The 24,513-nt window shown below is 38.0% G+C and overlaps 1 protein-coding gene across 1 annotated transcript in view; it reads left to right on the top strand.

Annotated features, from left to right (window-relative positions):
• The window catches only part of GLUD1 (glutamate dehydrogenase 1), a 29,355-nt gene extending 6,889 nt beyond the window's left edge, over window positions 1-22,466 (top strand). Inside the window, exons 2-13 of the mRNA XM_017807121.1 lie at window positions 5,075-5,155; window positions 5,983-6,038; window positions 6,921-6,984; window positions 8,643-8,737; window positions 12,924-13,103; window positions 14,841-14,978; window positions 15,983-16,120; window positions 16,247-16,327; window positions 17,017-17,140; window positions 18,365-18,456; window positions 20,395-20,457; window positions 21,105-22,466. Coding sequence (XP_017662610.1) covers window positions 5,075-5,155; window positions 5,983-6,038; window positions 6,921-6,984; window positions 8,643-8,737; window positions 12,924-13,103; window positions 14,841-14,978; window positions 15,983-16,120; window positions 16,247-16,327; window positions 17,017-17,140; window positions 18,365-18,456; window positions 20,395-20,457; window positions 21,105-21,224 — 1,232 coding nt within the window. The 3' untranslated portion in view covers window positions 21,225-22,466. The remainder of the gene's footprint in view (window positions 1-5,074; window positions 5,156-5,982; window positions 6,039-6,920; window positions 6,985-8,642; window positions 8,738-12,923; window positions 13,104-14,840; window positions 14,979-15,982; window positions 16,121-16,246; window positions 16,328-17,016; window positions 17,141-18,364; window positions 18,457-20,394; window positions 20,458-21,104) is intronic.
• The last annotated feature ends 2,047 nt before the right edge of the window (window positions 22,467-24,513 follow it).

Here is a 24,513-nt window from a genome sequence, read left to right as displayed (position 1 = left end):
TACAAGAAGTGGTATGCTGCAGTCTTCTGTCTACTTGAGTACCTTATGGTCACTTTATACATACTGCTGCTTAAATCAGAATGGTGGAATGTCTCCATGGGGGAATCTCATTCCTGCCCCCAGTTATAGCTGGCTAGTGCTGTGTGGGAAGAGATAAATGTTTTTATCTCCTCTCTTGGCAGTTAGTGAATTGAATTTAGGAATTAGTAGTTCTTGTTGCTGATTGGTGTACAGTGTTCTTGTTGTCCAGCACTGAATTACTCATCTTGCTTTGTTAGAGATATCTAGAATTTCTTTGTCTTCAATAATGACAAATTTGTCACTGTGCTGTGTACCACGATTTCCAAATGGTTAAATAAGGTTAAGCAATTTTCTTCTAGGGAGGGCTGGATTGTTTTTCTGAATCTAGAAGAATGTGCTTGTTCTGAAAGAGTCTAAGGATTGCTTGGAAGATCTGTTCCTACTGAGTTAGGTATCAGTGATTACTTAGAGTTTGATAGCAGTACAACCACAATTGCACTTGTTTACTTACCAAACATGAAAATGTTATACATAATCCAGTGGTAAAACATTAAGTAACTAAGGCACTGCAGTAAATGCTGGGACTGATTTGTGGATTTTGTGAAGCAGTTTGAACGAGGTGAGCATCTTTACTGAAGCTCCTTGTGCTCTAGACTTACACTGCAGCCTTTGGACAGGGTCAGGCAAGCTGTTAATGCACAGAGCCACCACGGAATCCAATGTTACTAATTGGGAGATTAATATGGTCCTAAAAACTTTCGAAGGAGATCATGAAATCTGTTTTGCTGAGTGCTGTATGGGTGGTGTAGGATAGCTGCTGCTCTGGAGGGCTGCTTTTGATGAGCAAGCCCTTTGCAAATAAACGTGAGCTGAACAAATGCACCCTCCTAACAAGAATTGTCATCTGTAAAGGACCCAAATTAGTTCCAAAGTTCACAAGATCATCACAGCTAGAAGAAAACACTGAAGTCAAAGCAGGACGAAACCCTGGTTAGATATTAATAATTTAGGCTGAGGTGCAAATGTGTTCAAGGTTCTGGGGGACTTGAGAGGCTTGCTAAGATTTGCAAGATAATTTAGTGCAGGAGGAGTAGTTTACCAGGGGTTTTGCTCTGAACTGTTACTATGGCAACTCTTTAGTTTTGAGACTTTGAATACTTCATGCTCATTAGTGGTCAGGGCATACGTAGGTACTACCATTTAAGATCACTGCACTAGAAGATCAGGAAATAGCAAATGAACTTCCCTAAATGTAGATTTGTAGGCATACTAAAAAGGCAGTAGTCATGCTTAAAAGGTTGGTAGTTCTGTACATCAGGTTTTCTAAGAAAGCATAATAATCACACTGAACATCACAGAACACACTGAACATCACAGAACACACTGAAATCTGTACAACGTAAAATGTAGTAGGATGTGTAACCAGTTTTCTTGGAAATCAGGGTCCTTGTTATGTGGATGTTGGTAAAATCCTTACTATAAACCTGCTGATCCAAATGATAACCGACTGCTGTTATTATAGAATCCAAAACACAGTCTTACTGATAATTACTACTTTCACATATATTTAAAAAGAACACTGTCTTTCAAGTGCTTTCTACCTCCGTTTGGAAAAGTTAAAATTAATCCGTAGCATTATCTAAGAATCTAAGCTTAAATCATGAGGAAACTATTACTGGGCTCAGTGCAAAAGGTAACTGAGTGAAGTATAATATCTTCCAAAATACAGATCATAAAGAAGTTTTAAAAATATAAGTACAACAATGTGATAATAAATCCTTCTCTTTAGACTGACCAATACTAAAGCAAAGTTAAAATGAAAACATTTCCTCATCTAGAAACTTTTGTGCATAGAAAAACAAAGTCTCTCTTAGCATGCTGTTTAACTTCTTGGGGTGTGGCAAGGAAAGAGAATTCTCAACTAGAACAAGAATTTGTATGTTTTCCAGTGAAAAGTATTTTCCATGGCAGTGAGTCATATTGTAACTTGAGGCTTTCTTCAAACTATTTTTTCTGTAGCTAGTTTGCTGTAAAAGCCACAAGTTTCCCGGGGCTTACTGTGTGGGACTTGCCAGGGTTTAAAAAAATTATCTTGCTGCCTAACAGTAACTTTCATTTGCTTTTATGTTGTAAGAACCTTAAAAAAAACCAAACCCAGTGTTTTATCTCTGTATATGGTCCATTTTTAGACTCAGGCTATTGAATGCATAGTAACACTGCCAAAAGAGCCATAAAAATGCATGGCAATACTCTCCTCTTGCCAAATTAGGAAGCTGTCAAACTAAATTTCAATGATGTCCAAATAGAATAGAAAATAAGTAAGTCTTTTATCTTTGTGCATCCGCTTGCAGATGGAATGTACAGCATTCTCAGATGCCTGCTTCTCATCAGTCTTAACAGCTTAGCACAAATAACTTCCCTGTCAAGAGGTGGGCCTCCTGTAGAGTAATTACAATTCCTGGAAAACAGTAAATGGCTGAATGTGAGTGCATCTGAAGCGTTCTGTGCTCCTGCCACCCAAGGGAAAAACTCATCATGCCTGTTGGGGACCTGGGATCTACACCATGAACTTCACCTGACACTGTAGTGAACAATTCTACCAAATAAACTAGAGAAGAGTAACCAGTGAAGTCAGCACAACTCTCAGAATTGACTAGTCTCCCACTTACCAAGATAAAGCCACCAGTCAAGCCACTTCAATTACAACTGTTTAAAAGCCTGGAAAAGAAGTTAAATCTTGCTCAAAAATGTCAAGTTGTCCAGAAAAGGACAGTTTCAGCCTCAAGTATAAAAGTTTGCCTTATTCTGGTGTGGCTGACAAATAGGCAGCTCAGTTAAAAGCCTGTCAGTACTTAGTTAGTCCTGGGGCTTTTTCCCTATTTCCCTTGGTATGAAAGTTACATTTATTACATTAAAGTTAAAAGTAATTCTTGACTGTAATAAAAGGAAACCAGAGATCTAACTGTTTACATGTGTTTGAGTATTCTGGTTAAACTGCTGCTTGTTTACCTCTGGAGATGTTTACCTCCATATGATGTGCAGAAGAGTCTTCCCTCTCCTTTTTTAATTTTCTTCTCTCTTGATGACTATCCCTAACTATTTAGTTTCCCTGCTACTTTCCATACATCAATAAACAACATTTTGCGTGCCTGCAGGAGTACATTTATAGCAAAACTGCTTTGTATACACACCTTGGAAATTTAAATAAGTATATGGGTTGAATAAATACACAGTGATCTAGTTCAGCTGGGGGTGGAGGGGCAGAGTTCATTTCTGGCCAGCACAGACCACGACTTCAAACTTGGCTGGCTTGAGCAATACTCTAATGAGACCTGTGGCCAGAGTACCTGCTCAACCACGAGGAAATGATTTCCTCAGGCAGGACAGTCAGTGCTGTAGGTGGTGGTGTTGCTCAGAGCTTGACAGAAAGATATCTGCTCCTCTGAAGGATCAGAGTAAGACATGTTAAAAAAACTCCCATGTATGTTGTAACTTTGACTGGTCTGTAGGGCTCTGATAGATTCCACTTAAATTTTGAATATTACTTCCTGTGAGAAGGTGATTGAAAGCCCAGACATGAACACCTTGCAGCTACCCAAGTTAGGAAGTTTTGCTTTTGGAGACCACCCTTCCCCCATATACTCAACAAATTTAAATTCTGTTCTGCAGAGGCATGGTACTTTCTTTCACTGATTGAACTCACATAAGAAAGCAGCACTTGGCCCTCAGCTTTATTTGAGCAGTGCTCAGTTCCTTTGAAACTGGGATTGTTTCCAGAGCATTCAGGAATGGCTTTCATAGCAGCACTTTAGTTTAGATAATGTATGCTGGCCTTTTTTCACTCCTAAGGACCTGAATATAGTCTTCTCTTTACATAATAGGAAATTTGTGGTGCCATCTAAAGGACACTCTGTGCCCACTACAAACCACCGTGCAGCTTGGCACAACCTACAGCCAAGGATTTGGGGGGTAGAGATGGAGATAATAAATTATTCATGGCTCTTTTACATGCTTAGTTATGTAGGAAAAGCTGGAATAGAAACAAACATACAGCTGTAGGGGCTTTTTTGCTGTGGCCACATGACTTTGGGCACTGTGTTGATCTTAAACACTTAGGCTTCTGGAGTTCTGTCTATGTGTCCGGTCAGTTGGGTTAAGTATTTTCTACTCTGCAACTACCTTCAGAATACATGAATTTTAACTGAGTTCAATCAATTTATTGGACAACTACAACCCAAGAGTTGGGCAGGTGAAAGATCTCCTTGCCTTTGCATTTTTCCTCTCAGTTTTAAATTTTCTTGAATGCTGGGATCACCCATTTTGCATCTGAGCTGCTATCAGCCCACAACAATTTGAATTTGCACTTGGCACCATGTGTCAGCACACACTTGCAGCTCTGCTGAATGACATGGAGCAGGGAATGCAGGTGTGGGCTGGCTTCCATGTGGGTGTGGGATGGATGGCCTGGTCACACAAGCTTGATGGGCTGGAGTTATCTCAAAATGTTTTGAAAAAAAATGAATTAGCAGAGTGATTTGTTGCTTTTTGTTACATGGCTGTGTCTAGCAGCCAGAGCCGTGAAACCAAGCCTTCTAACAGGAGCTTGTATTACTCCAGCAAAAAGACCTTGATTGTAACCTGTGCTGATGTTCAGGAACAAAGTTCATCTTGTATATACAGTGAATGAAGCCCACAGCTAAAGATCTTATGGAATGCTGAAGAGCTTTATCAGCCTCTTGAAAACTCTGGTCCTAGTTACCTGTCAGCTTGACTTGTCTTCCTCACTAGGAATATTCACTTTTTTCCCCGAAGACTAAATGCTGCTGTTAAGCTACTCAATAGGGAATTACTGGAATCCTGCATTTCTGCTGAGTAAAAGATAGATATTTAAGTAAGATAACAGGGACTTGTTCTCCAAATCTTAAAGCAAGTAAATTGATAAATTGCATACTTGCATGTTATAGATGGTCGATGTAGAATTATCCTTCCCGATTTTTAAATACCTGTGAAGTTGCTCAGTGAATTCCTATTTTTTCTCCTGTGTCTTTTGCAGGTATTCGTTATAGTATGGATGTCAGTGTGGATGAAGTGAAAGCCTTAGCATCTCTCATGACGTATAAATGTGCTGTGGTTGGTAAGTGTTTGTTTTTCAAGCAAGATTTCAGTCTTCAATTTCAATCGGTACTGATGTAATTTACAGGAAAAAAAATCTAAAAGACTAAACTGAATTTTAATCTTTAACTAAAATCTGTAGCAAGGTGGGAAAAACATACAGTTACCAAAATAATAATACATATTCCCTCTGCTGTTACTGTAGATACTTAAATAAAGTTGCATTTTCATTTGGAAAGTCCAAATTCTGCCAGCTACCCTCTCCCATAAAAGTACTGAATCTTGAACTCAAATCCAAGTATGACAAACTTGGATTAATAGGGGACTAATTTTAGGGGGAACAGATGGAGGCTGTAAAGGATTCAGGCAGGGGAGCTGTGGAGAAAGAAGGATAAAATTCCTTTACGGGTTATGAAGAAGTACAGTTCATACACAGCTACTAAATTGTAGAGGAGTTTGGAGAGAATCTGCACATTATGTGTAAGAAAGAAAATACTTTCTTAATGTATATAAAGACACATAGGACTACCAGAGTAAAGTGTTTGAGCTAATCCAGTAAAATATAAATCATAAAACTTACTGTTTCTACAAGTGCCAGGGACAAGAGATTGAAGCATAGAAAATTTAAATCATGAACTTTAGAGTTTCAGAGACCATTTTCAAGCTGCCTTGAAATATCTCCCATTTTTACAAGAGTACCTAGATCAGATTTTAGTTTACACTTGAGAAGCCTTAAATGTGGCAAAACCAAAATCACTGCCAAAATCAAAGATAGAATTACACATATTACTCATGTGTTCTGCCTTTATTGTTGAAAAAATAAAATGATTTTCCTTTGCATTCTTGTAGATGTGCCATTTGGTGGGGCAAAGGCTGGTGTCAAGATCAATCCCAAGAACTACACAGTAAGCCTAATCATAGATAAAAATTTGGTTATCTGCAGTACTGAAGCCAGCCAGTTAAAAAAGCTCTTCTAAGGGCATTATTGACCACTTAAAACTTCCTACCACTTCTGCCTATGCTGAATTTAGCCCGTGCATGCAATAGGTAGGAAAAGAATTTTTAAAATGTCTGTGTTTCAGAGGTGGAATACTTCAATTATTTAATTTTTAAATTTTTTCCTGAACGTCAGGAAACTACAAATAATTTTGAACCTGAAATTTTTTTGAAGTCGATACTGTTAATAAAAGCTTAAATTAAATTACTCTTAGGAAAAAAGTTAATGTTTTTGTTTATTTTGATAAATAGTTTTATGCTCCATTAAACCATCGTATGCAGTGTTCCAGTGTGAATAATAACTAACTTGGCTTATGAAAGGTTTACTGCAGGCTTGCCTTCTTGCCCTAATTAAAATAACTCGTAGAGAGAGGGACACTAGAACACGTAACAGATATTCTAAGCTCAGAGCTCCTGTAAGGGTTTGGGTGAAGTCATTCAGCTGTGTTGATCACACAACTGGCAGCCCAGCTACTGCTGCTGCTGGTTGTAAATTGCTCACACAGGATGTCAGATTTGTTTGCTGGAAACCTCCGCTGCAAGCACAGGTGGTTCTTCCCGTGCCACGCTCCCGACTTGTCACGGATCAGAATGTACAGAAAGAAAGCCGAGTGTTTCTTGTGCTGCCTGAATACCAACAGTCTGTTAGGGAGTGGCATATAAATTATATAAATTATGAATCATTCTTTCTTCTAAAGGAAGAGGGTGTCTGTTTATGCTTGGGCTGAGTTCTAGCGAGTACTCATAAACACTAATATTTTCCTCTGATGTTTATTGCATTTTCTCTGTAGGACAATGAATTGGAAAAGATCACGAGAAGGTTTACCATGGAGCTGGCAAAAAAGGGATTTATTGGTATGTTGGGCAGCTTTACTATGCAAATTTAGGAACCTGATTTATTTTGCATTGTCAGTGTCCACTAGATAGTGTCCTTAAAGAACAGTGTTTTTGAGAGCTGGAAACAATTTGGGCACAGAACTTCCAGCAAAGAGCCACAAAGAATTGAGACATTGCATTTTAGTGCATTTTAAAGAGAACTGTCTTAACTTTTTTCCTAGTGGCTGTTCTGCTACGAGAGGCCACAAAAGCTGAGGTCACAGTATCCAGAATGATACACATTTCTCTTAAATTACAAAATTGTGACCATGTTTGTGGCAATTTTAATCTCTAATAGCAAACTCTTTACTGTTACTGTTTCCTGTAGTCTCAGTTGAGGCTTTTGGCAGATATCTGAGGAAAGAGAGGAAGGAAATAGAAGACCCACCCCAGCAAAAGTTGATGGCTTCACCCATGGCAACCACAGGCTGCAAGGGGAGCGTAGGCAAGCAGCATGGGAGCCTGTTGTAACAGAACCTCAGCTTCTGTAATGTTAGTAGGTGCTTCATTCAGACTCTCAGCCCTGAGCTGTTCTGATACCTTGCTGTCTGGAGCTGCTAGCTGGAAGTCTCTGGAGAAAGCTGAATGTTACTAGCTCGACTTGTAATTAAAGGGCGGAGCTTTACATGAAGGAGGTTCTTACTCAGATGAACAATGAGGCATGTAACTAGTCTGCCATGTACTCCTGATGTCTAACTGCCCCAGGAACGTATATCCATTTATCTGCTTTTTCTTACTCTTCAGCTAGAGTGTTTGTCATTTGCTTTTCCAGCCAGAGTGCTTATCATTAAAATTAAGCTTCTTTATAAACATACTTACTGATGTGACTAAGGTAATGCTATACACTATGCCAGCTATACTGTTTGCTAGTTCAGTGACAATTAAAATGATTTGATTAAATTTCTCTTCTTTTTTGGCTCTATGGTTGGGGCTACACAACTTTCACAAACCTTTTAAAAATACTTAGGAAAAAATTATAGAGGCAGAGCTGTGTTTAAAATCTTGCTGAGCAAGTCAATCTGATCTTAAATAGTATGGGCAAATACTGGGTTTAGTTATCTAGAAAAAACGGAGTGAATTTGTTATTATTTCAACAGATGTGTGGAAGTTCTTTCAAAAGTTTAGTTCATCAAGAACAGTTTAATTTCTCTTTCTTGAAGTAAGTGGTAAAATCAAATGCACGTGCTGCAGTGTAAGGACTAGGAACAGCCTATCTCTGATTTTTAAACTCACCCAGGAACAAAAAAGAAATTCTAAGGCCAAAGAACCCAATCAATGTCACAGTACATAGAAATCATGCCTAGACAGCACCCTCCCTGTTACAGCAGTGATTGCCAAAAAAAAACAAAAACTTTTAATGCACTGTCTTGCTCTGACTTTTTATTGACAAACTGACCTTCATTTTATCGAGTGGCTTATGTGAAAGGTTGGAGGCTTTGACAGCGTTGTAGAAATGTGTGATGCAGTATCTAAACCTGAATTGAATCTAGAAGAATATGTTGCTTGCATAATAAATTGAGGATTAAACAGGAAAACAGTTCTTCTCTGCCAAGGCCTGCACAGTTCCCAGGGGAATAATGGTTGAAGATAACTATTCATGGTGGACCCTCAAAAGCTGTTTGCACTGTTGCCAACAGGACCTGGTGTGGATGTGCCTGCTCCTGATATGAGCACAGGGGAAAGGGAGATGTCCTGGATTGCCGACACTTATGCCAGTACCATAGGACACTATGTAAGTTTTGAGCAAAGACTTTCAAGTAGAAAAAAATGCTTAATCATGTGAGTTTGTTTCATTATGGGATCTAAATATATTCTTGCAAACTGTGACAACATAATTGGTGTGAGGTTTTTAGGGTACTACTGTTAAGGAAAAATAGCTTTAAGGTTAATGTTTTTACACTAGCCTTCAATAAAGTTTGTTTGATACAATTGATACAATACTGATTGCGAGTGTTCAGCAAAAAAAAATACAGTTTTTAAAGGTACAGTAGGTCTAAAACAGGTTTCTATTTCTACCATTTCCCTCTATTTTTCATTAGTACTATAATTATTAAAATTGTTAAACAATTAGTTCATAATAGCTTGTACAGTCTGCAGAATTGAAATCTTTCCATTTCAGATAACAGAATTTACAAGTTTTATGACATAAATGCTTGTGGTTTTGTTCATTCAAGAGACCATGAAAATTAAGTTCACGCTATTGTTATAAGGTTCTCTGCAGTCCCCCTAGAGGTAACAAGTAATCGATGTAGACTTCAGCAAATTCTCCACTGATAGAACATGTTGCCCAGGAGGCAATAACATGAATTAAAGTTTTTAAAAATTAGTTTTTAATCTTAGCCCTTACTTTGCCGTTTGCCCTTATGTTGGGGGGGGTTATTTGCACCTGACTGCTAACCAAACACTTGTTGTATACTTTTGACAGGTTGGATGAGAGAAAAACGTATTATGAACAGCTTATTTCTTAGTAGCTGTGTATTGATATGCTAATCTATTGCATGTTTGCCTATCCCAGCTCCTTTTGAAATGAAAAGACTCGTTCTTTGTACATTCTGCAGTCCCTTCCAACAGTTTTCCCTAAATACAGCAGGGTGTCTGCCTCCAGTGGTAAGGCATTAGAGCCACTCAACATGTGTTTCCCTCTGGTGTGTCTGTTCAAGACGTGCCCAGCTTTCCTGAGACAGTCTCTAGGCAGAATACTTGTCTGATCCTTTAACAATAGGAGGATGGAGTGGCACAGGTTATTCTACATCTAAAACAGAATCTAAGGTATCTTATGGGAGGAAAAAAGGAATGCTTGAGGAATCAGCTGTGGCGTAGGGATTGAGTTAAATCACTTTTACACAGAGCTGCCTGTTAGATAGGGATGCCACTGTAAAACATTACTTGCTTTTTGCTATTCACATATGTAAATTTTTTAATTAAAACTTGAAACCTGATAAAACCCCAAAATTATGACTTCAAAAGGACTTCAACATGTGGAGTGGCAACTAGTTCCCTCAGTCATAACTTAAAATTCCAACATTTACCAAAGCTACTACCTTAAAGCATTTTAACATTTAACTCATTGCACTAAAATGCATATTTCACTGTGATACAACAGCATTGTTGTATCATATGACCTGTTTTAAGATCTGCTGTATTAGTTGAGTTCTCATACAGTTTTATACAAAAGCTTCATTTTTTTTTTGATAGTTGGAAAACTAAACACTGATAGAGGAGAGGCTTTCAAATGGCTGAATTTCTTACTCTTTCCACTTTGTCATCTCACCTTGTTGTGTAGTCCTACACATACTCACGATTCAGTGACAAAATAAAATAACAACTACTGAGGATAAAAATAGAATTTGCATTATGCTACAACAGCTTCTTTTATTCCTAGACTCTCTGCATGGCAGTATCTTATTGAAAAATAAAAAAACCTGAGAGGATTTAGGAACATTTTTCTGAGTAGTTAATTAAAGAATTGAAACTTAATTTTGTTGGGTTGGTTGTTTGTCCATGCAAGAGAGAATGGTAGCCATAGTGGAACTTCATAGCTATTGTGGAGAATGACCAGGTGTGGAGAAGGAAAGTGACAATTCTGACAAGGGGAATAATCCATCAAAACCAGTTTGTAGAGGAAGCAGATAACTATCTGTTTGAGACACCAAGAGCACAAATAAAGGTGATTAAGGAATACTAAAGAGATAAAAGTGGCCATGGGGGAAGAAGGGAAGAGAACTAAGAGCAGAAAATGAGCATTGAACAAAAGTGTAACTAGCCATAATTCTGAAGAGAGATGGAAGCTATGCAAGAGACTACTAAGAGTTGAGTGGAAAGATAACTTTGGAGAGAGGAATCTGTCTGAGAAATCTACAGACCTCATGAGTCAGTGTGGTTGCACACAGCTGTATTCAGGGAGGTTGAAGTGGAAAGGATAAGTCAACAGATACAAACAGATAGGGAAAGTCTGCTTGAAACCCAGCAAGAGAACCAGCAAGCTGGAGAGACAAGGAGAAAGGGGTTAAGAAAGGAACAAAAGTTAGTGTCTGAACATTGCCAACTAAGTTCATAAACTACTAGTGCTGATATAGAAGTCTTTAATGCTAGCCATAAACCATTTTCCAAGGTTCTCGTTAAAAGCCATGCCCTTTCTTTTTGGCCCAAGACGCATTAAATGTGTTTGCCTATTGACCTAAAATCAAAGTTTTTAGGACTTTGACGTCAACTGTGTTTTGTATATGTGACTTTAAGAAGATCTGGACCTGTGCTCATCTCGTGCTCTATTTTCTTGCTAAACCATGCAAGTCGTTAATAACTACCATGTTAACTGTTCCAGAAAATCCATCTGAAGTTGCTGGATCACTGAATTATATATGGCTAAAGTTTTTGGTTAAATTAATCTTTTCCGCTCTTCTGTACTGCCTGACACAATCAACTGACTTTAGGGACACACAAAGGGACTTTAATAAATACATTCTTATATATGATGGGAGGCTGTATTTCTTCAAGTATTTATAAAACAGACATCCGCCTTTGTGAATGCACAAAACCTAAGACATAGTTTCAATCTGAAACAGAATAAAACCCTAAAAGTCCATCAAAATACCAGGGCAAGTTGTTCCTAGCAAAACACCCCTGCTGATCTTGGTTACGGTTGATATGCCACCAGAGGGAGCAGACAGCTTATGGACAGCAGTGCAACTATATTTTGGGAAACCGAATTAGGAATTTTGTGGCAAGCCCAGGATCACTTTTATTCTTAAAGAAGAGTTACCTTTGTCTTTATGTGTTAGCTCACTATCGTTTTCAAACAAAAAGTTTTAATTTTTATTATGGCTCTAGTCATCGCCAGCCATTCTGTCTCCACTTACTTTTGTCTGCTCCTTTCCTTCCTCTCACCAAGCATCTTGCACTCACGCCACAGGCATGCAAATGCTTTTGGCACAGTGACAGAGAGGAGGGAGCCTCCCAGGGAATATGTGGCTGGTGGAATGGAAACCCATCCGGCTGCTGGCAGACTCATTTCAGTGGATTCTCTTTCATCCCTACTCTTTCACTTGTGTTGGAAGCCAAGCCACCGTGTGACTGTGCTCCCAGGGTGTGGGAGCATGAGAACGAGTGCTGACAGAAGAGGGAGGTCCAGTGTCTAGTTTGGAAGCATTTTTTTCAAATTATTAATTTCAGTTGGAAAAATTAAGTCTGGTTTTAAATAGTGATTTTATCTTGGCTAACTATCTGGCATATGGAAAACTTTATTGCCTCCAAATTAAGAATAGAGGCTTGATTGTATATATTGCTTTTCTGAATAAAAGTAATCTACTTATCTAACTTTTGCCATATGACCTTCATACTGCAGATTTTTCTCTGAGATCAAACAACCCTGTATTCTGACAACAAGAACATATTAGGCCTGTCCTGTCCTTTCAAAATAACTGAATTTGATATAAAGGAACACTAAACACTGTTTAAAGGTGATTAAAAACCAGTCCAGGGATATGTCTGAGCCCTTAAAAAGATTAACACTTCAAGAATAATGATGAAAATTGTGACTGTAATAGGAGCTGATTTTGAGAAACATCACTCACAGCTTTTTGATTTGTCAAAAGCGTGCTCATTGCTAACAGTACAACGTGGATGTCACTGTGATTAACTAAACACAGAGTGAAGTTAACATACACACTTAAAGACAATAAAAAATTACAGGCCATATCCAGTATTGCATTACACAACTTCCCTGACATCTACTGGAGTACTTCCAAGGTGTTCACACACAGTGAGGGAGGAAATAATCTTTACAAATAAATGTATATAAGCTGTATCAGATTCTGACCCTTACGATTTCAGTTTTCTCTTATCTATAGCTAGAACTTCTTGGTCCAGCTGCTGTTTGATTGATTAATTCCCTATCTCACAAGTCCTTCACTGTTTTACAGGATATTAATGCCCACGCATGTGTAACTGGTAAACCCATCAGCCAGGGTGGGATCCATGGACGTATATCTGCAACTGGTCGTGGTGTCTTCCATGGAATTGAAAATTTCATCAATGAAGCATCATATATGAGTTTATTAGGAATGACTCCTGGATTTGGAGATAAAACATTTGCTGTTCAGGTAAATTTTTTTCCTTTGACCGTAGGGAAAAAGTAGTAAACAGACTTTCAGTAGAGCTGCTTTTAAAAAGAGCTGTAGCCCTTAAAACCTGTTAGGGTTTTAAAACTTCCAAGTTCACCTTTACTCTCAAACTTCAGAAACTCTTTTCAGGCAATACAGGTGCCCTGTATTTTGGGCTGTTTTTTAAAAAACTGAACTTTCAATTGCACCCTACAGGCTCAAAGCCATATCTCTAATCTTTACAAACATAGGCTGCAAACACCAAAATTAAATACTATTACAGGAGTTCTTTCAGGCATTGCACACTTTTCGGTGAGCTATGACACTGTTTCTGCCTATACAAAATTCGTTGCAATGTTTTACGATAAAAAATTCAGGGAGAGAAGGAATTGATGGTTATGTTTCTTGTTTCACTATAGAATGGGCAGTTGGAAAAATAGGAAGCCAATACCTTATCCTAAATTTGTAGGTTGAATGCACATTTTTGGTGTTCGTAAGACTTGAGGATTTAGGTAGCTGAATTTAAGGGGTTTGATAGTCGGTAATATGTATTATCATTCCTAAAATTTCAAAGAAATAACTTGTTCTGCTTTAAACAGTATGTTAAATGGAGGATTTGAGGCACTGATTTGCTTGGTTGTTAGAAATAGCAGAGTAATTGTAACCTCCAGGTTGTCCTCTAGTTAACCCGTAGGCTGGAACAAACATCCCTGCCCTGCGTGGACCCTGCAGCACACTCATCTCCCTGCACTTTGGCATTTTCGTGCCTGGCAGAGGACTAACCAACAGGCACTTCAGCATAACTTAGGCTGAAAACATGACCATAAGAATAGCTGAAAATTCTTGTAGGAAAACAGGCATAAAGTGTTTTGAAGAGACCTAATGCACGACAGACTGTTGTATCAAAGTTTGCTTCTAACGCATAAACAAAAATCCTAAATACAACTGGAGCTACATTAGACAGGACTTTAGTTTTCACCTTATTTTTTCAGCACAGAATTGTACTACAAACTTTTGACGTCGATCATGTGACTTTTTAGTCTACTATGTGTGTTCCTTTACTTCCAGAATGCCAGCATTCTGGAAGTAAAGGAACATAATGGCCTGGAATCATGTTTTCTACACATGTAAGGATGTAAAGCATTATAATGAAATACGAGATTATCTAAATTTAGAGAGTCTTTTTTGTACAGGGCCACTTCAGAATGTGTTAGAAATTACATAGCTTCCTACTAGTTTGCAAGTTCAGTGTGAAGAACTAATTATATTCTTTTGTTTAAACACTGTGGGATGGTTTTACACTTGTAAGCCTTCTTTACCCAAATTAAATGAGAATATTTCTTGTCCCACAAATGTTAGTCAAACCTGCGAATAGCCATACAAAAATCTACTAATCCCTTTAAGACAGTGCCAGTTATAAAATACACGTAGTGATCCAATATTGATAAATATCAGTTTTGACACTTCCATAGTAGCATTAGTTCTTTCTGTATTTCCAGTATAAAAAACTTAGCACAACTGTATATTGCTGGCTGCAGTGCATCATTTCTGTAGGGGTATTCAGACAAGAATGGAATGCATGTAAATATCTTCCATCATTCTTATACGTATCATCCAATGCCAAGATGTGCCGGTAGATTAAGGACTATTTAAAACTATTCAAAACTGTATAAACCTTAACAACAATCATCATCATTTTAGCTGAAGGGTTAACTACTTTCCCCTCTCCACCTTCAGGGATTTGGTAACGTGGGCTTGCATTCTATGAGATACTTGCATCGTTACGGAGCAAAATGCGTTGCTGTCGGGGAGTTTAACGGTTCTATCTGGAATCCTGATGGGATTGACCCAAAGGAACTAGAAGATTTCAAATTGGTATGAAGCTTAACTAAGCAGAAAGTGTTTTATTTTTGTCAGCTTTGCAAGTACATAGGATGACACTGCGGACTGGTGTTAATTTGATGTTTAAATCATGCTGCAATTAGTCCTTACAAAATGGCTTAGAAATGTTGACTCTTCTGACCTTTCTCCTTATTTACGCTTTGACCTGACTCAGAAGAATGCCTGCAAGTGTGCAGGCTAATTACTTCAGTATTATTTTGCTTTTCTTATGCCTAAACTAGGAAAGATGTCTTAAGGAACCAGGGTAGGGAGATTCCTGAAGGATTCCTGACTGAGAGTCACAAGCATGGGGTCATTTAAAGACCTGCGCTTTTGCTGCTTCTTAATTATTGAATGTTTCTGAAAGAATGAAAACCTGTCTTGCAGTGTGACTTGAATGTGTTGTTTATAATGACAAGTGGATATGGTCTTTTTATTTCCAAGTGAAGCAGACTTGAGGGGACAGGCACTAAAGTGCAGTCTTCTACTTGAAGTTTCTAAGAGCCTTATTTGATGTTTCTTCTTTTAGATAGGGAGTATTCAAATGTTTTTATCACTCCCTTTCTCAGAAGAATGAAAAGCTTTGTCACTAAGCAAAAGCAATCATTATAGTACTTTAAAATAGTACTTCTGAATCTTATGTGATGCAACTTAGCCTATGTGTAGCACTCTAGTGAGTCATTTCAGTTGTTTGAAAACTGTTTTAAGGGCTGAGAGGGACCTTTTTTTTTAATACTCCAGAGCCCAAATGATTATCAGTGTCTTTGGCCAGAGAGCAGTTATGCCTCAATCCCCGTCTTGGGAACTTTGACTGTTATTTGAGCTTTGTATCTTGCTTTTTGTATGTAATCTAAGTAAAGATAAGAATTATGTTATGTGCTGTCTGTCTGGTACTGTTGCCCTTTTTTTTTTTTTCTATTATGGAAGCCAGAGGAAGGGAAGGAATTCATACAAGTACTCACACACTCAAAACACCCTGGTTTGTTTTCTTTGCACAGCAACACGGGACAATCATGGGCTTCCCTAAAGCAAAGCCACTCGAGGGCAGTATTCTGGAAACAGACTGTGACATTCTCATCCCTGCTGCCAGCGAGAAACAGTTGACTAAGGCCAATGCTCACAAGGTTAAAGCAAAAGTAAGTGAAAAGAGTTCAAATGTAAATGAAAAATAGGGAAGGTCTGTCTAAATGCTATTATTTGATAATTAGCATGAACAAACCCAAACATATACCTCTGAGCTACTCTGCTGTGATTTCTTTCAGATTATTGCTGAAGGTGCCAATGGGCCTACGACTCCTGAAGCTGACAAAATCTTCTTGGAGCGGAATATTATGGTTATCCCTGTAAGGTTTTATTATGACCTTTGATTTCATTACAAAAATAACATTTTTGTGAACTGTAGGAAGACATTATTTATTGAAGGCTTTATTGATAGCCATTCATTCTCTAAGAGTGGCTTTTTAGTAACAGATGTCTAGGAAATGGGTGTCAGTGTTGCTTAAGAAAGGCAGTATTTATTAAAGATCTCACTGCAATATACTGGCCAGTTTGTTTGTAGACATTGTGTATCTGGGTGATACTGTAGATTGTACAGAGTAAATGTTGTCTGTTGTGAGTATTTGAAAGAATAAGACTTAGCCAGGTATAATGACAATTTTTTCTTAAAGAAAGGGTGTCCTGATCAAGTGATATTGCTAGACAGAGTGGCTGATCTTCAGCCTTTACTCACTGAGATGGCCTAAGGATGCCCTAATTTTTTTGATTTAACACTTTTGCTAAAATAGAGGTAGTCAGTCAAGCACACCTGAACTTCTTGTGTTCTTAAGTCAAGTCCTCTTTAAATCAGTAGAAGTAATGTCTGGACTGCAGAAGAGGATAAGTGTTGTCTTGTAAGAGTAAGAACTGAATTGTCTTCTGTACTGCAGTTTAAAGTAGTGCTTTGTACATAATAGCTCTGCTTACTTTTGCCTAATACCATAGAGCTGCCTTTATCACATGATCACAACTCAAAATATTTGCTATTTTTGTGCAGGATCTTTACCTGAATGCTGGTGGTGTAACAGTATCCTATTTTGAATGGCTGAAAAACTTGAACCACGTCAGTTATGGCCGTTTGACTTTCAAATATGAAAGGGATTCAAACTACCACTTGCTCAGTAAGTGCTCAGTTCCACTTCCACACACTGTTTAATCAATACACTGGACTAGCAAACACCAAATGTGGGACAAATAAATACAGAACTAACTAAAATTCACCGCAGTTTCCCCACAAGTCTATAACTACTTCATACTAAAGAATAGAGAAGGTTTTATGGGTTTACTGACTTGTGACTCTGATGGCCCAAGTTAAATGCATAGTTTTTCAGTTATCTTTTCATTCTTCCCTCAGTTTTGTGAAAATTCTGAAGTCAAGCTACTTATTATGTGAAATATTTATTACTTCTTAATAAACATCCTTCAGCTGTACACTTGGTGTTTGAGAAGTATTCAGTTTGAATGGGTAACATTGTTCTGCACATACAACAATAGAGGATTTCTGTAAAGGACAATGATATAATTGGTACAGGCACTGTAAAAATCTGCTTATGGCCTACAACTCCACTTATGGTCATTCTGTGCTACCTAGTTTCTGGGAAAGAATACCAATTGCACAGAGAGAGGAAGCTTAATGGAGAAGTACTGGCGGATGTTGCTCCATTTTAAGCAATATTCTGTAGAAAATGTGAAAATCTTGAAACAGAGGACTTCACAAAACATACATGCATGATTTTAAATATAACCTTTTCTCTTAGGTGTTTCTAAAGTAGTTGAGAGTTACAGAAATTCTCCTTTAAATCCCTTCATTAGCTTCCAGATTGTCTTATCTTGAATACTCTGTGATGTTGGTTTATGGATTTCAGGAATTAAGATGAAATAAATATCAATGAAAATACCAAAGCACTGCTCATGTCCTAAGGGAAAAAAACCTAAAATTCCACAGGGGCTTTTTTCTTAGCAATTACTGTATATTCCAAGTGCAATATGGGATAATTGATTGCTTTAACTTCAAAAAATAGTTTGTCTAATACTATCTATCAAGTTAGGAAAACTAATCCAGATTGCTCTATCAGTTTGATAAGATTAGTAAAATCAGTAAATTGAGTTCATTGCCTTGTGACTGTACTATAGTAATACTGGAGTCATTCACATATAAAACCAGAAAAAAATCAGTATCTTTCCCTTTTTTTAGAAAACAAAATAAGATGACTTCCTTTACCCACAGCCCCTATAGCCTGCATTTCATGCCACTGAGTGCTGGAAGTCTTGGCCTTGCCACCTTTGTTAGGGAGCACATTCCTCTCCTCGTCTGTTACCTTGCATCTATTTTTTTTCCTTTCTAGTGTCTGTCCAGGAAAGCTTGGAAAGAAAATTCGGGAAACATGGGGGAACTATTCCAGTTGTGCCTACAGCAGAATTTCAGGATAGGATATCGGTAAGTAGCTGCTGCTGGTTTTTTTTACTGTTAAGGTAGGTGTATCCTGATATTATAACTGCAATCTAATTTTTACCATTGTAGCTACCACAGAGCATTTTTCCTCAAACAAGGCATTAACACATAGTTAGGCTGATGGTCAAATAAATAAAGCAAGCAAATGATCTGACCTGCTTAAGAATACTGGAAATAAGCCATTTTTGCTTTCTTTTACTTGAGCCTGTGCAAAATGCCTCTGATATTGTAAAAAAGCTACAGTTTTAATACAGATGCATTTTGTATTTTGGAGATCTTGTTGATATATAATTTGCCCGGATTTCCAAAAAACTTTCAACAAGATCCCACACCACAGACAGTTTGATATGTTTTTTTCTGTCACTCCAGATTAAGAGCTGGGTGAAAAGTTGTAGAATGTTCCTCTAAGACTGAATTAACAGGCAAAGAAATGTCAGGTAAAATTCATTGTTATCTAATGTGTAGCAATACATGGTGGGGAAATTTCCATATAAAATGATGGGTTGTGAGTTCATCCATTTGCATTCAAATGGAAGTTTTGGAGGTGATGACAAAATACAAGCTTAGAAATCCATAGCAGTCAAAAAGCAAATCCAGCATTAGAAGTTATTCTGAAGTGAAAATACAAGACTGATTAGTGATGCCACCATATAAATCCACTGTGTCTGCCTTCTAAATACTGTGTGCAGCTTGAGTCTCTGCATCTTCAAACATTATAGATGTGGGAAGAGCAAGATCACAGGAATAACCAAAAGTATGGAAGCTTCTCATACATGGAACAATGAGCTAACCATGGTCTTACTGGCCTGAACTAGTCAGGGGGTGGAGACAGTCATCTATAGAATGAGTGGTGTGAAAACAGGCAGGTGAGGGTATATAGTTCACCATATGGAATGGTTCAAACAGAACCAGCACAGTGAGGCACAGAATGAAGAATAAGGGGATGGTTCCTAGCACAGCAGACTGTTCTGCCAAAAGATACATGGAAACTGAAAGCATCAGTCAGCTCGTTTTCAAACACAAGTTCAGGAGGAGATGGAGCAAATGATGGGGTATTGAAGTCCAGTGAGTTGTGAAAAACATTAAACCATGCTTCCTTGGGAAGAAATCAGGGGAAATGCATGTGGACTTGGACTACTGTCAAGTGACAGAAATAGATTTTAGCCTGATCCAGTATGATGCTAGCATTTTCATACACATTAGGTTTTATGGATAGCATTCCTGATGGTTCTGTGGCTTAAAGCAATTGCTGGATCTCAAACACAAGCTATAGAAACTGGCCTAGTACTTTCTACTTCCAGCCCGAATAGGTATTTGAGGGAAAGTGCGTATTTTGTATATGTACCTGTCAAATCATTAGTAAATAACAGCAATCAGGACAGTGCAACATTGAAGCTGATACTGAGTCATCCTAATTCAGGCAGTCTGCAACTACTTACTGCTCTGTGTATTTAAATTTTAATGGGAACAAAGTTGTTCTGGAGTTGCTCAGGGCTAATACAATGTGGAGAATACGAATTTGGGATTTATGCCCTTCCTAAAACCTGTCTTCAAAGCAATTGCAAGAAGCTTGTATAGGTTATTGACTCTTGGGAGCTTTTTTGTTTAATATTTACTGTGCATTCTGAAGGCTGAAACAGTAGTTACAACATCAATAAAAAAATGCATCATGCATCTAGAAGCTATAAAAGACTTCAGTGCTTACATTTGAGGTTTTAGAATTGAATTGGCCATAACTAGCTCTTCAAGTAACACAGTAAAGGTGATTTAGATTCTTCACCTATCTTTAGAAGGAGTGAGAAAGCTTCAGTAATTAAGGGAATCCAACATGTCATTGTCCCTAATGCACCTTGGTGTTTTGTCATTGTCCCTAATCCCTTTATGTTTTGGATTAAACCCTGATTTTATTCTCTGTTGTTGCAGGGTGCATCTGAGAAAGACATTGTCCACTCTGGGTTGGCTTATACAATGGAGCGTTCTGCCCGGGTAAATATTGCATTACTGTATAGACTTATATGAGAGAAAACTCACGACTTTGGAACAGCTTTTGAATAGGTTGTACAGAATTTCTCTGCAATTAAAGGGATAGATAGACAATACATGGTAATGGGAGTTACCACAAGTATGAAGTACTTCTGCTCTGTGCCATTATGGCCACCATTAACTGGTTATAGTAAACATTAGAGATTAATACAGGAAATGAAGAAGTATTTTCTAGTAGAAACTATAGTAATTAAGAAGTTTTCAGTTGTCTTCCTGTACCTGGCTAATCTGGAACACATCCATAAGAGTGCTTTACTTTACCATTAGCAGTTTTAGATTAACCCCTCTATGCTGTGTTTTTAATTAATGGGACAAAACCTACAGTGAGAGACAAGATGTTTCAAGTATGTGAGGTACATATCAGTCTAAGACTTGAAAAGGGCTAATATAGTAACATGGGAAAGATTTTCTTCCCTTTCAGTTATCAGTTATAAGGGGAATCAAGACATTTTATGATTGATACACGAAGAATCAGAGCTCTGATACCAATCTAGCAGCTCCTTTTACTCCTAACTGGGATCCTGCAAGCAAAATTGTTCAGCTCCTAGGGAGAAACTCACAGAAATAACATATAACCTTTTCTGTTTCAGCAAATCATGCGTACTGCCATGACATACAACCTGGGTCTGGACCTGAGAACAGCTGCCTATGTCAATGCAATTGAGAAAGTCTTCAAAGTGTACAATGAGGCTGGTTTGACCTTTACATAAACAGGCCATGACCGCTCCTTGTTGTATCCCACCCCTCTCGCTGTTAATGTACCCTCTTCTTGAGAAAGCTTATCACAAGTTTACATGTAACCACAAAATTTTCTTTTCTTCTGACATTATAGTGGATTCTATTCTCAATTAGTTTCAGTTCCGAACTAGTCTTTTTTACAATAAAAATCCATGGATTAGGAAATTGTATACAAGTATGTATCTGAAGATAACAGTTCATCTGCACTTGTGGGGGCCATTCTGGGTATTTCGCCTACAAAACAAAATGGTACATTTTATATATGAAAGAGTGGTCTTGCCACCTGAGCCACTTCTCAGACTTCAGATCAGATACTGTACTATATGAGCACTTAGCTCATTATTACTTCATGCACTTTTGTTTAATGACGTAATTTTGGCTTCAGCACTTTCAGTAAGGCCTTGTATGATCAATGCTGTGGCATTGGCAAAGGAAGAACGGGCCTCCAGCAGGGATTAACTTTGATAGGAGTCTAGTTTTTGTTTGTAGTAAAGCTTCAGGCCTGATTCTCTTTAGGCAATATTTTTTCTTTAACTGTGCTGCTGTTACAGGACTGCCTTTTATCGCTTGTTCAAGCTAGTTTGACTGTCATCATGATGTAGCGCCGACAGACTAATATTTTTATAAGCTGAAATTATCAAGCAACTCTAGTTATGTTTTTAATCAAGTATCTACATAATTATTCTGACTACAGGTCGTTTCCTTTTTTTTTAAAAAAAGGGATATTCTGAATTTGGTAAGCAATCATACTTAGGTTTTTTGGAATTCTTTTTCAGTCTTTCCTTTCAGAGGCTTTCTGAAAATTGGATGCTGCCTCAATGAACAACTGAAATGAAACTGAACCCAGAAATCATTGGCCAAACCACAGAGGAGCTAAGATGCTGCTATAAACTTAATCCACTGTCTTAACACACACGGCCTTTTTTTTTTTGGTCATAAGGAGGTCTTGAAAATTTTGAACATCTTGGAGTACAACAAAATGGACCTCAACCAAATATTGTGGATCAAGCACAGTTTTTGAAGTGTAAGGCTTTTGTCCCGTGGAGTCCCCTTGAAGTGCCAGATGTTATTTATGTAATGAATATGAATGTTTTTTTTAAAAAGACAACTAGTCCCTCCCAGAAACTCATGCTTTTTTCCTAACTACTTTGTAACTGCATGACATAACCTGGAGAGAGAGCAGTTATTAAAAAAAGTTGACCTTTCCAAACCTACTATGCTGGTGTATTACTGTTTTCTATTTCATGCAGTAGCTTTCTATAGTTACAATCAATCTGAAAATCTTCACAGCACACTTGTCTATTACATGCTCACTGCTAAAATGCTACCTCCTAAGTTTTCTTAAGGGGCTCACTAATACTTCTCTTGAACTTGCCTGTCAGCAAGACTTTTAAAATTGGATATATTTGGTAAATCATTTCAGATCTTTTTACTGTGTCTTCTCAAATTTGTGTGAAGAACTATTCTGGTAGTTAGCATGGAGCAATAAACCTGCGTGGTGCATTTAATTAGTGGCTTGCTCCATCATATATACCAATGTCTAGTTTTATAAAAGTACTACAGATCACCTAAGTGCAGCATATATATATATATATATACACACACATATACTGACATCATTTAAAAAATGAGAACCCTTTGAACTTGAGAGAATTATTGTGATCGAGGTGTGGATCTCTAAATACAAGACCTATATCCTAGATCATATTTTTCAGTGCAGTTTTTACATAAACATTTATCATATAGTAAAACAAAAGAAGTATTTTAGCAATTCAACTCTGACAAACTGTAACCAAAACTTGGAGGCTAAAAACCTCACAAATAAACAGTTGTATTATTAAAAAGAGAAATAATCTTAAAAGCAGCGTTGCATTACCTGACAGAAAATTTGTTAAAAGCAAAATGTGTACTGTTGTTCTCCCTCCCCTGCTTCATTTCCTCTACAGATAGTAAAGCACCACTAGTTTGGCTGTGCAGACTTGAAAAACGGGACCTTTTCAGTGCTGGAGCACACAGAAAGTTGGCATAGATAGCTGACTGGGGTATCTTCTACCTCCTACCAACTTGGAAGGGAAAAAAAAGCCAAAACCTGCACAATGCCTGTATTCCCCAATTCATTTGCATCTTCTGGTCTTGTATACACACACACTAACACCTCTTTTCCCAGGTGAAAAAAAGCAGATCTCCCACCTGGCGTGATTTTACCAATCCCAAAGAGGAGCCCTTAAGGTTGACTGAATCTCTGCTCAGCCAACTTGGTTGCAGTGGTTCCTGACCTCCAACAGGCGTTGGAGACACGAGAGACATGAATCTTAGCATAGCCAGGGGCTGGTATAAGGACAACTTAGGGTACTTTTAATCAAAGAGTTGAGATTCTCAAGGAGACAACGCTTGGAGTCTGACTTAAGATTACCACACATTTGCTGATTTGCCCTTTGCTTGAAGCTAAGCACAAGAATCAAACTCACTGATTCCAGACTTCTTGTGATGGCCTGCTGTGAAGTGTTCTTGTGCATTAGGGCTACACTGGTTCTGAACATTGTTGACCTCAATCCTAACGTCACAGACAGTTAAGAAAAGAGTCACATGTTCCTTATCACATTTTGTAGCACAGACCTCTGCAGAACCAACAACAACAACAGAAAGAAGAAAGTGGTAAAATTTGCTACAGTTGCTATGAGTTAACGTGGCTTTAGAGGCTTAAAAGCAAAGCAGCTCTAGCCATTTGCCAGGCCCTAGCCACAGCTGAAAAAAAGCAATCACTCTCTGGGATGTATGTTATAAATTTGGGGGTTTTTTTTACTAGAACTGTTACTTCAGTTAGGTGTTAGACCCTCCTTATATATATGCACACCCACACATGCAAGTCAACTGCCAGCTAACAAAATTGAATACAAACAATACCACCTACATGCCACCTGGCATTCACCAAGGAACTTGCCAGGTTGTTTGGCAGGGAGCCAGTCAGTACCTGAAGTTAGGTTTGAGCACAGATTTGAAACTGCTCTGAGCAGAGAACAAAGCGCATCCTCACCACAGCAGGTGTTTGTAAGCTCTCATTCACACTTAATACAGCACAGGTAGGTAGTTTGTGTTACAGCATCACAGCAAGTACTCTGAAGCTGCCACTGAATTGCAGAAGGATGACAACTACAGTGTTCAGGGTTACATGCCACCTTGCAAACTACTAAAAGCGAAATATTTCTATTATGCAGAAGAGCAAGCAGAACAATCATTGTTCTATCCCAGAAAAGAACTCAG

This window comes from Lepidothrix coronata, unplaced genomic scaffold, assembly GCF_001604755.1.
Source record: "Lepidothrix coronata isolate B3197 unplaced genomic scaffold, Lepidothrix_coronata-1.0 Scaffold17, whole genome shotgun sequence".
NCBI lineage: Eukaryota > Metazoa > Chordata > Aves > Passeriformes > Pipridae > Lepidothrix > Lepidothrix coronata.
Note: the sequence above shows the minus strand (reverse complement) of the source record. Positions and strands in the feature narration are given on the sequence as shown.